This window comes from Platichthys flesus, chromosome 10, assembly GCF_949316205.1.
Source record: "Platichthys flesus chromosome 10, fPlaFle2.1, whole genome shotgun sequence".
NCBI classification, from domain to species: domain Eukaryota; kingdom Metazoa; phylum Chordata; class Actinopteri; order Pleuronectiformes; family Pleuronectidae; genus Platichthys; species Platichthys flesus.
The window spans coordinates 13,324,879-13,338,119 of record NC_084954.1 but is presented as its reverse complement, the minus strand read 5'-3'; the positions used below and the strand labels follow the sequence as shown (position 1 = coordinate 13,338,119).

Here is a 13,241-nt window from a genome sequence, read left to right as displayed (position 1 = left end):
ATGAATTAGTCACCCCCCACCCTTTCTCCCCTGTACCTTGGCAGATGCACATCTCCACAAAATCTGACACTAATGCCATTAATATTCATTAAAAATTAAGCTTAATTGCGCGTCTTTAAGAGAGAGGCCCCTATCCCTCTAACAACCCCCCCACCACCACCACACACACACACACACACACACACACACACGCACACACACAGACACATGTATAATTGCGTACACACACCATCAACACAAGTGCATCTGGCCACCACCTCCTTCCACATTACCCCAAGGACAGGCAGCTTTAGATGTCCATTGAGCACAGCGCATAGAAGCACAAACACACTTTATCTCATACAGTCACATTCACACACCCACTCAGATATACAGGATCAGTCACCGGGAAAATAACCTGAGATGGGGGGGGGGGGGGGGGGGGGGTCAGACAGAGGTCAAAAGTGAGGCAGCGTGTCTACACGGAAGAGTTTGTCTTCATGTCTTACATTGTGTGCGGATGTGTGTATAACCTGCTCTCTGCCAGTAATTACTGTTGAAGGCAGTATTTTCATTTGGCCGAGCTGCTAAAGAAAGACCGGGCCTTTAGAGAAAAAACAGATGTGTGCAAAAAGCTTCTTAGCATCAGACACGGGCAGCGATGATGAGGGTGGCGATGGTGGTTTTGATTGGTGTGAGCACACATGCTCACAGCAATCACACTGACTGAACCAGGAATTGAAGCAACAATCAGCAGTGAGAGCGAGCTACACTGGTCGTGAAAAACGTGACAAATCAGCGGTTTGGTTGCGATGTGCTTGTCTTCCATGTTATTTGACATTTTCATCCTTTGATCCATTTCAGAATACTCGCAGATTCATCTGTTTACTTCAGATATGCTGTATATGATAGGGCAGACCCACTTTTGTCTCCTACAATGCTCTTTTAAAACACTGCATTTGTTAGACTGTATGTAAATGATGGGCAGTTGTTCCAGGATACAGCCTATTATTATCATCACAGGAAAGGTGACCATTAGAATGTAAATAGCTGCTGTAAGTGCATATGCAAGAATTCCTGTGTGTGTATGCCTTCAGATCGGTGAGTGTGTTTTTGTGTATGTGTGCGTATAGCCTATCTTAATAGGTCCATTTGTAGCAGGGCCTGTTCTAGTGCTGTGTCCTTCAGATTGGATTCTATCTCAGCAATCCCCCTGACCTTTAGCACAAAGAGACTACAAGAGAGAGGACCGGAGCTCTGACACAGGACACACACACATAGTTTGTAGACACACATAGTCACAAGCAAGCACTCAGTGTTGCCCAAACAGAAGCGCGGGCACACACACATGCAGAAACACAGAGAGAGATGCACATGCACGTACAAACACCCACTCTGGCTCGTGTGCAGGCCGTCCCTCAGGGATGATGTCTGATGTAGCTACCAGTGTAAGCTGCAGATCCCGTTGCCAGGGCTTTCATTCCCATTCCTCTAAACAGCGTAATCAAATAAGAGCCGGTCTTTGTACCATCCTCACTTCACACACTCTTTGCAAGTCCCCTTCACCGCCACCCCCATCCGTACGCCCATTCACTTCAATTGCCTTGGCTCACATTTAAGCGGACATCCACCAAAACTGGTGTACACCCACATGACTTTTGCTGAAGCATGGAGGAACAATAGTGGTGTGTTGGCGAGCTTGACTTTGACATTTTTTTTTTGTGTGTTTTCTCTTTCTCCCTCTGACTGTGAAGTCTGTATCCAGGAACAAATGTAGCGGCATTTCCTAACAAATGGCAGCTAAATGAGGCCCCTAGGGTGCTGTGCCGCTAACTACTGCCCCCTTCTTTTCTGAGCCATTATGATGGTCCTAACTGTTCAAAAAACACCTCTCCCATTCGTGTTCATTTGCATTTGAATTGCAGCTCGTCTGTACAAAAACAAACATAAATCAAAAAAAAGGGGGGGGGGGGTAGAAGAAGGGGAAAAAAACAGTGCTGAATTCTTGTCACGCAATTAGCAAGTGTCAGTCAATGTGGAGGTAAAAAAAACACACTAAATTAAAAACATTGCCTCAGACACATGCAGAACCCCCCTCACACACACAATCCTGGCTGACATATACAGTATGTACATCATTTTTTTTCTTTTCAATTTTATCCTTCAGTTTTTGCCTGAAAACTCATCACGCTTAAGTGCTTGTCACCGGCGGCCAATCGGAGAGCACCAGGCCCAGGGTTGCCGTGGCGATACGCAGGGACATTTAGAGGACTCCGATAAACTCTGCCATTTAAAAGGTTATGACAATTAACGCGGCTCTCTGCAAATTACCACTGCCAGACCTTTACCCACGGACGTTTCTCTCTCCCTCTTATCACCTCACACCCAGCCCCTCTCTCTCTCTCTCTTTCCTTCCTCTCTCTTTTCTCTCTCGCCATATGCCCTCCATTTCCACAACCTATCCTCCCGCTATCCCTCGCTCCCTCCTTTTTCTGTCCTCCCCCTTTCCAGCCAGCAGCACTTTTATTATCCTGTTAATTAACAGAGTTCTTCACTTAATATTCAAATGGTGACCAATTAATGACATTGAACTTTGGGCGCCCCACCCACCCACCCGCCCGCCGTCCCCTCTGCTCTCAACACATCACTCTCTCTCTCTCTTCATACAGCCTCCTTCCTGACTCTCATTTCCTCCACCTCGTCTCCTCAACCTCCCGACCATCGCCAAGGTGAGCTCCCATTTCCGCTTGAGTTAAAGTGTGTGTGTGTGTGTGTGTGTGTGTGTGTGTGTGTGTGTGCGCCTCCATGTGTAAGAGGGCATGCTCTGTGATTGAGGCTGCAGAGTCAGTATACAGCGATGGGTAATAAAGCCAGGGGGCCAGGCAGCATAAAGGCTCCATGGCCTTTTAATTAACCCGGTGTGATTAAAAGCGGGGGTGGTTGAGGGCGGGGGCCTGCTGCTGCAGCCGGTCAGACGTGGTCCCGTGAAAGACAGGATCAAGAATTACACACTGGAAGTTTGGAACCATACAACATCCGGTTATAGTTATGCCAAGAGTCTTCAGTAGTGACCGACAAAACTATAAATAAAGTAAACAAGGTAAAAATACTACCACAAAGTCTATTTAGTAGCTTCTCGGGAGTTGTCACTCAATATAATTTCATCATTAAAAAAATAACTTTGTGTCTTAACTGCATTGACAAGATGTTCTTGTGCTACAAGGAGCTGAGAGGGAAATGTAAAAAGTTTCTTGAAAAATGGACAAACTTACTCAGGTGGAGAGGATCATGTGATACAATCCAAATCTCCAGAGCAACCACTAAATGGAGCTTATGGTTAGACTGTGTTGTCAAAAGGAATTTCTGTCATGAGAAACATTTGATGGCCTGTACCAACAGACTTTTATACATTGTAAAATAATATCGCTGTCTAAAATACCATATATCAAATTTGGGATTTTTTCAAAATGTTTCATATTTAGGAATCACCTGTCTGTTGATGTGATGGGCCATCTTTTAAAAACCCACTGGACTATGTTCAATCAGCAAGGCCTTTTTTTTTTTCATGAAAAGTTGCATTTTTCACAGAAAAAACAACAAAACCAGTAGTCTGACAATATCATTCTGTCATATCATATTGCACAGTTAAACGTTGGAGCAAGCACATGCAGCAGCTACTGTTAAAATATTACTAACAACTTCACTGGCCAGCTTTAGAGTGATAATTGCAAATAGTTTTATAGTGGACATGTGATTTTGCACTAATGAGCATCACTGGGCAGCATCTGAATCCATAAATCACCTTCGTTCAAGCAGGTCCCTTTAAACCAGCTTGTCTCCTCCAATCAGGTGAGAGCTCCTCTCCTCGAGCACCACTCCCCAGAGCCCACTCTCAGACAGGAAGAGGAAATATTTAAGGCCAATAGAGGAAACAACCACAGAGGGATCAGTTTCAGAGAGGAGAGGGTGAATAGGTTTTATTTTTACTATTGAGAGTTAAAGTGGCAGGGAATGATTTCCTTCTTCGAATAATCCAGTAGCCTAAGGACAATTTTTCTACTGACTCAAGTACAACTCCGTGGCATATTCACATTACAGTCCATATTTTACTGTATGGAAACAGTACTTTCTATTAATTGTAATTTCTCTATAAACATAAATTTAACACACTGTTTCTAAGTGAAAAAGGGGAGCAATGGGAGTGCTCCAGGGAATACTAGATCAAAGCTGTTACCATGTTCTCACAACATTATGAGTTCAAGATTGGCAGGTGGCCAATGTCTCTCTCTCTCTCTCTCTCTCTCTCTCTCTCTCTCTCTATCGCTCTCGTCACACTCCACTGTATACTACCCAATAAAGCAAACACTCCATAAAAATTAACTCCAAATTTTTGAAATACTACTCTAAACTACTATAAAAGTAACTACTCTCTCATTTCTGTTTTTATGGGGTACAAAGTATAAGACAGTAACAAAATATCACGCGCTTCATCTGTTGTGTGTCAAGTATAATACGGCTGGGAAGAGGAGGAAAGGCCACAGATTTTCTCCTATTAAGTGATTTGTCTTGCGCCGTGATTGGAGCCAACAACCAGACCAAAAACATTAGTGTCATGATATTTGTGGGGTCTGTTAAAAATATGCATCAAGAAGAAATCACTTTAAAGGTTCATCTAGCAGTGAGGTTGCAGATTGCAACCGAATGAATACCCCTCCCCTCACATCTCTCTTTACAAATCAGACTTTTATTAAAGATGGACATCATGACGGCACCTCAAAAGTAAAGCCAAAGTGTGTCAATCGATATCTAGCAGTTGGCTGCAGTATAGGACATGTCAGCGGATAGGACATACAAAAATGCCATACTTATGTGTGTTCAAGTGTGAATATTTTGTAGTAAGTTTAGATTTTATTAGTTATTTATTCCTAACATCATCATGTAGAGACGTATCTTCCATCCTTATATAGTCTATGTAGAAATGAGAAACCATGAGGGCTGTCAGGAATCTTAAAGACATCCTCGTAGAGACACCGTTTGGTTTGTCTATTCATCACTACCATTGGAACATTACAGTGCATCAAGGCAGGTCTACCCCACGGAAGAGAACCCTCGCCTGACAGGAAATGGAAGTTTCTACCAGTAGATCTGCATCCTGAATCCTCAACACTGGACCTTCAATAGCATTTGGTGTAAAAAAATAAGTGGAGTGTAAGGTCAAAAAGCCGTCTCAATCGATAAAGTTAAGGCAGAGTATGTGTCACAGTGTTTCCGAGAGTAACAACTCTCAGAAATCATCAATTTAAAAATATCTGGTTTTCTCAAACACCCACAGCACTCAAATACACCAGCAAACCACCCACATGGAGTTTTTCTTTCCGACTTACTTCTTCCCTGATGTGATACTAGATTTATATATTTTTTTTTATATCATCCGCCTTTTCATCGTATCAGCCTTGATGTCTTGGAAATGTCTTTTTAGCCCGCTCTGCTCCTCGCAATCAGTTGAGGTCACAGCAGTGCAATAGACTCAAAGAAAGACGGCATTTTCACTTCGAATTGTGACAAAACCAACTAATAGCGGTCGGTTGCAGAGCAAATTCTGTGTCAAAGGCAGCTGGAATGGTTCCATCAGCTGGAGGATGTCCACTAGCTAGGGTTAATGGGAGTGGAGTAGGGGGAGAGGAGCTGCAGAGAGCGCGGGAGGGACAAAATAAAGAACTTTTCAGCTTGGATTTCTCAGAGTAATGCGGGGTCAAAAAACAGGGGTCAAAACCACAATGACATCCTAATCTGGCATGCGCTTGCAATTGTGTGCATGTGTGTGCGTGTAATCTGTTCCGTGCGGCTCACATCATGTCTCATTTCAGCCCAGAATCACAGACAAAGGTCAGCGTTTGACCTTTTCACAGCTCGGAATTGCTGCAGCACACTCATCTGATTAGTGTACACACAGACACATTTACAAAAACTGACAGAGAGACACACACTCGCACAAAACAAAGGAATGAAAATAATTCGGCACAGAGCTGAAAGCACGCACACACTCTGTTTGTAATCTTGGCCAACTGCACTGTGTAAGTACAATTCCCAAACATGTTTACTCTTGGATCCAAATCAAAGACAGAGACCGGCTTTCTTTGTTATTGAAATTAATTCTGGTATTTTCTGATATTGTTTTTCTCTCTTAATTGCTCTCCCACTCAATCAATGAACAATTAACTTTGTCTTAATGCCACAGCACAGGCTGTTTTTTGTTATGTGTAAAATGTCATGTTTTTTTAATGATCAATATCGTGCATTTTCAGTAATTACTTGAACATAAACCAGTGAAATCAAGTGAGTGGACCTGCATTTCACATTTGTTATGCACGTTGAAAATGGAACAGTTCAGCACAAAAGTGCACTCACATATATTTCAAGAAGTCTAGCCATTATATCATAACCATACTTTTTATTTGCACATAGTGTATATATATATATATGTGCCTTCAAAGTTTCAGATGGATTGGACAGATGGTTGGAAAGCCAGTACTTAAACTGTACTTGTTCATTAAAAGCCATTTCAAATTTCACCTTCCAAGTCATAATACAAGTGTATCATGACTATAATGTAAGTGTAAACATATGGGAGCTCAGTGGCAGGTGATAAAGACTGAATGTAATCAGGGCTATAGTCTGATGCCGAGCAGACAGGAACCAGAAGGAGGTATCTGCACATTAACTGCTGTGTTCTTTCAACATAAAATGGCATAAAGCGCTAACACATAGGTTGGATTTCTTGATTATGGGTAAAGACAGCGGGATTCCATGTTGATGCTGCGGCTGCTCATGGTACTGTGGCTTTTATGCAGCATTAACAAGCATGTGTGCTGATTGAACATTCTTCCCCCCACTCCCCCACCCCCCACCCCCCTTATGTAGCTTGAATGCATAACAATGAAAAATGCATGGAAACCAGCTCCCCGGCCACATCAGCGGTTGGCATGGCAACCAATACGGGATCAGCACAGGTGAAATGGGGCTTTGGCCAATCAGAGTGCTAGAGCGGAACTACCTGGTGTATAAATGTCAGCGAGGGTCAATTGCCGCGACATCATGGGCGATGATGAAAACACATCATTACTGTCACAAAATGTCAACGTGGCCATGGATCTCAGCCGTTTGCAGTTAGAGTGAATAATGTTTGTTCAGTGGGTTGCGGTGTGTGTGTGTGTGCGTGTGTGTGTGCGTGCATGCGTGTGCGTGTGTGTGTGTGTGTGTGTGTGTGTGTGTGTGTGTGTGTGTGTGTGTGTGTGTCACCATGTTAAGTGAGAAAACAAGAGCAAGTGCTTTTTATTTTTCAGAGTGAGACAAAAGCGTCGCTGGCTGAAGTTTACACTCAGTGTGAAAATTACTACGTTAAGACTAACGATTTCCTTTTTTGACAACCTGCCTTTGTGTCCGCAATGGCTCTTTGCTAGGCTGTTTGTCTTGGTGCGCTCAATATTCAAGGCTGTCGAAAGGAGAGTTTAACTGCGTCGCACTAAATCACAGTATAACTACCTCCACAGACAAAACTACACCATTACCAAATCGCATCAACTTGTGCAGATGCTAAATAAGTCGAGTCACATTTACGAACCGCTAATGATCAATTCATTGTCTGGGCTGAATGAACGAAAACATTGTTGTCAATGCTGCTGCTGGTGTTGTTTACGCAGCCCTGTGCTGTACCCTGCACAAATGTCTCTCTAAACGCTGCAGAAAATGTTCTTTACCAAGGGAATCAGGTAACACATTTCTCTTATAATGTCCTTATCTGTGCTGCTTACTGTTCTGTACAGTTATGTCCTGTTCAGTCTGCTGTGGATGAGTTGTCAGTGTGGATACGGGCTGCTAGTGTTGGCTGCTGTTTGTGTGACCAGGCTGTTCCGCACTCTAAGAAATATTCAGAGCTTTCGCTTCTATAAAATAAGCGATGACACTCTTTTAAATGTTTAGAAGGCAGTTAATCCTGTGCTTTTAAATTGCGACCAGCCAAGTAATATAAGTATATAGATAATATATAATAATATAAGCACTCATCAATAAATCTATGTCTTTCAAAATATTAGTGTGTATGGCCTCCAGGTGCCTGTATGCACTACTTACAATGTCTGTTCCCTTAATTATTTTTTACCAGTGTACATTTACAGAGGCTTCAGCCCTCCAGCAACAGCTATGGGTTTGATTCCAACCAGGCCCTTTTCTGAGTTTCCTCCCGCTCTCTCTCTCCCTATTTTTACACTTGTGCAATAAAAGCAAACAAGCCCATATATATCTTTTAAAAAACCTAATGTCAAATTCAGCCATGTACTAAAGCAAAAAAAGATTTAAAAGCACATTTCCCTTTAAAATGTAAAAATGGACTAGAAATATGAAGTCACACGGGGTTAATATGTCAAACAAGTATAGAACTGGAGTAATTTTACTTTCCTCCACTGCTCTGCTCCACACTTCACTTCTCTTGATATAATTCTGTGTTAGAATTGATATGGACTAACATAGTCAATATTGATGAACTGAAATATGCCTGATACTGATCTTGTAGAACTCTTCTGATTCCTCCTGTCTTCTCCTCTCCCTCTCCGTAGTATCAGATCTATCCTTTCCTGTCCAGTTCTGTTGTAATCTCTCCCGTCTCGTCCTGTTCTTTCCCTGTTTCTTCTTTTTGTTCTGCTCTGTTAAGGATCCAGGTCAGGGATGTTAGCCAGAGTCCCTCCATGCAGGCTGATAGATCCCTCTGGCTGTAGAGTGGATGGGAAACACATGGGCAGCCTTCACTTAGCTCGAAAACAACTGCTTGAAAACAACTTCCCAGCGGAAAACTCCAACAGAACATCCATGGTGAAACTTGGCAGGACAAGTCTCGATCCATATCTGCGGAACACGCTCTACGTCCTTCTGAGGATTGGGTTTGGGCTGGAGGGCTTGTGTGCCTTGGAAATGGACAATATGCCTGTCCACACTATCCACTCTGTGAACTTGCATTCAAATGTCCTGCTTCTGTAAAGTAAATGTTGTGTCTTTACTGTATGTATGGGAAAATACACAGAAGCGCCGGGTGTGAGATTTACCTAAAATACCTCTCATGAATAATGGATTGGAATAATGCGACCCCCAGATCAGGCGTGATGGACCAGCGACACCCCACGCTATCGTTTACACACAAAAACACACACACTCACGCTTTATCCATTAAGATGCTCACTCAAATCTCCATACTACTAAAATGTAAAAAAAGAGTTGGATTAAATTCTTTTCCTGCTAATATGTCAAATTTAATTCCTGATGTTACAACCAGTGAGTGGCATCTGTGTATCTACAGCTTTGGTAATCACTTCCATTTTCGCTTATTGCACATTAAAGTATTCTCGGTTCTATTTTTGTGTCTGTGCAATAAACGATACATTGTTTGCCATGGTCTGAGATTGTGTGTGTGTGTGTGTGTGTGTGTGTGTGTGCGTGCGTGCGTGCGTGCGTGCGTGCGTGCGTGCGTGCGTGCTTGCGTGCGTGTGTGTGTGTTAGTACCTGTTGTGGTGGTGGTCGAGGCTGCAGGTAGGGGCTTTGGTTTGGGCCAGGAGGGGTCTGCTGAGGGGGGCTGAAGTATGGGAGTGTTCCCTGCTGCTGCTGCCCTGGCTGCTGTTGCTGCTGCGGCTGCTGTGGCTGTGGCTGTGGCTGTGGCTGTGGCTGTGGCTGTGGCTGTGGCTGTGGCTGGCCATAGCCCCCCATCACCTGCTGGCCGTACGGCGCCACCTGCTGAAAAGACCAATCAGACGTTGATTAGTGAGATATTCAGGTCAGGGCTGAGGTTTGCGTAAAAACCTTCACTTTAAATCAAAAGAACTGGAGAGACCCTGCTAGATGCAATCAATCAATCTATTACAGCAGTAGCTATAGGTGATATACTGTAGTGGTGGACAAAGCAAACATTCAAAACAAAAACATCCCACATGAACTTCATTTTCCAGTTCATCCATATGCCCCTTAGCTGAAGTCTTAATTTAGACCAGGCCGACACCAGTCTCCACAGCCCTCTGCCTAATGAACTCACACTGCAGGAAAAAAAACCTCCAACTTTATGTCCTCTGGCTTGCCAAATGCAGCCTCCTCTCCATATTATCCATCTCGGTCAGCTCACAGATGGGATGAGGTGCCTTGGATATTACTGCGGGCCCCATCCCGGGCCATAACCCAAAGGAGGGCCGCACGGATGAGCAGGGGCCTTCCAGACCAGTGCAGTTAAGAAACTGAGTTGGGAGGGCGAAGCAGACACTGCACATTGCGCTGCGGTTAAGACAGGGAATGTGAACAGGGGAGCGCGTGTAACAAGCTGGCACCAACACAAATGTGGTCTTAATCCCTTCTTGTCGTTTGTTATGACTGCAGACAGCGCCAGGTGCTCCTCACTCCTCGAAGGATTTCCTATGGAGGCTGGGGTTTTCTCATTCATGCAGTCTCATACACGCTCTCACACACACGCGCGCACACACACACACACACACACACACACACACACACACACACACACACAAAAGCCAAGTACAGACTATTAAACAACATTTACGACCGCTGGTGAAGCAATATGGCAGCACTTTTCTTGTCATATTTTTTCCCCATCATGTCATGCTGCTTTTTCATTCAGTGATGGCCAATAGCGCTGCCACAAACTCATTAAACATGCACACAGGCTATAATTTGGGGCACGTGCAATGCTCGCAGTCCACCTCCCAGCTCCTACCCCAAGCTCCACACTTTGAAATGTCCCTTTAAATCTTGCTTGGCAGGCTAGGCAAAGTAAACGTCTCCTAAACTCGCAGTGATTTATATCACAAAATGATGGTGTTGCAGGGGAATCCAGTGTGACGTAACTATTACTACACTATAACTACACTACGGGCTCGTCAGATCAAAAGCAGGGAGCACACATCCAGGGTTGTAACTGTAACTGTTATGAGTGCGAAAACCCCATTCATAAAAGCCTTGTTAAAGCTGATGGCTGCTGTGGAATATATAGTGAAATCTGATCTAGCTGCTGAAAGGGCTAGTGGAGATTAATACATTGGAAATAGTTTTGATGCGTAACTTCCTTTGAGTGGGTGGTAAAATAAAAGAAATCTTCTCTCTGCTATGGAAGAAGCTTTTTGACTCTGCATAGATATGATTGGACAATGTAGAATACTTTTCACTTCAATGGAAATGTGATTAGAAAGGACAGATCTGTGTGTGTGTCGTGTGAGAGTGTGTCATTAGGCCGATGAGACAGACAGACAGGGTGAGATCAGTCTAGCTGGCAGAGAGGTTAATAGCATGGCCCCGCTCATGCCAACAGCACTACTGGATTCATTACAACCAGCCAGAACAACCCACTCAGACACACATAGACACACACACACACACGCACATATGCGCGTGCACACACACGTACACTCACACACACACACATACCGACATACTAAAATTAATACACATGAATTTAAGTTATCTGGGGATTTGTTAAAGCATGAAGACAAACAAATGCTCACCCTCTATCACACACACAAACACACGCACACACAGACATGCTCACATTCACACACACACACACACACACAAACATGTCATTAGATGTGGATCAAAGCCACTCCGATAACACAGAAGCAACTCTATCCAGTGATCAGTGATGACAGGCTGGTGTAACACAGTGGGTCTCAACTGGAACACTACTGTTCTGGGATTGGTAAGGATTAGGTCGCCATGGAGATCGAGACCAGACAACCGTGGGTGGGTTCCTTTCTCAGACAAACAAAATGATGGGCAGACCGACAGATATGAGGAGACAGTGACAGACAGAGAGAGGAATGGAGAGACGAAGGTAGAGAGGGAGACAAAACACACAAAAAAGGTTTGACAGAAAGAGAATTGTTCTCGTTCTTTTCCCACAAAAAAATCTTGTTAGTGCTATAAATAACCCTAAAAAGCCAGAAGAGCTAATGTATAAATAATAAACTGCAGCAATTTCCATCGTCTTTAAAATTGCCAATTTGAGTTGCTGAGATTTTACATGTTAAAATACACTGGGGACATACTGTAGTTGTAAAGCCTGCTGGAGCGAGAGAGCTGGAAGACACCAGTGTTACTTCTGCTGCTTTCTATCAGGAGAATGTGACACTGGATGAAAAAGAATAACAGTGTAAAGCTTATGTATAATGTCATTTAACATGATTCGTATTACCTGAATTAAATTACTTTTCTTACTATATGTGGCCACTCATGTACAATTTACCAGGCATTAGAGGTGTCACTTTTTACATTAATGATGAAGTCTGCATACCGTTTAGTTTAGCCAGTTCCAGAGCACTGGAACTGTGCATAACTGGTGCGGTTAACTGGGACAAGGTGAGACATTGTTCATGTAATTAGTACTGTAGCACCCCTAGAATAAGGTTTGTTAGGTGTGTTGAGCTGGTTTCTAGAAATCTGGCAATTTTTTCCAACCATGAGGAGCAACAGTTCCGCCTTGAAAAATGTGGTGAAAAATCTGTACAGATTTTAATGATTTTTTAATTCCCTTGTGTGATGATCTCTTGTCTCATGATAAGATGAAACATAGATAGCTTCCCTTTCTTCATTGTAGGGAGAAAGAGAATGAGATGACTGCACGACACACGGATGCCTCCTCGTCCTTCACATCATGGAATACTCTTTATAATACTGTTTATGCAATCTATCCAATATTATAATACATAGTACATGTGAGATCAGAAAATTTGAAAGTGGAAAAAAAGATGTGAGTCCTTCTTATTTATGTCCCAATAATTAAACAACTGGAATCGCAGCGACTCCACTGCCAAGTTGTAGAACATTTGCGATGAACTTTCCTGTACCATTTTCGGGACGCACAATCACTATCCTACTGGTTTTCCTGGCGCAGAAGAACAGAAGACACACAAACACACAGAGATCCTATAACCCACTGCAATTAACGCTCAACAGTCAGGTGTCTGTATTTAAAACTGGTATTACACCTGAACACTTCAGATCCCTTTTGTTGACTGATTCTGTTGTTATCATTGAAAAAGGTGATAATTGAATATGTAGCACTGAATGTATAGTTTGAACATCTCAAGCTGCCCTTGACTACTCCGTAGAAATACTTTTCAGGAAGAAAGACAGTGTGGACAGGTAATCAGGTGAGCAAGCAAAGAGTCAGACACTAAGACAAACAAAAAGGGAACAGAAATGCAGGCAGTTAACCGCAGAGA

The 13,241-nt window shown here is 43.2% G+C and overlaps 1 protein-coding gene across 2 annotated transcripts in view; it reads right to left on the bottom strand.

Moving 5' to 3' along the window:
* The window catches only part of arid1b (AT-rich interactive domain 1B), a 166,129-nt gene that overhangs the window by 115,339 nt on the left and 37,549 nt on the right, over positions 1-13,241 (bottom strand). For both annotated transcript variants that reach the window (XM_062396981.1, XM_062396982.1), the window contains exon 3: positions 9,529-9,756. In XM_062396981.1, coding sequence (XP_062252965.1) covers positions 9,529-9,756 — 228 coding nt within the window. The remainder of the gene's footprint in view (positions 1-9,528; positions 9,757-13,241) is intronic.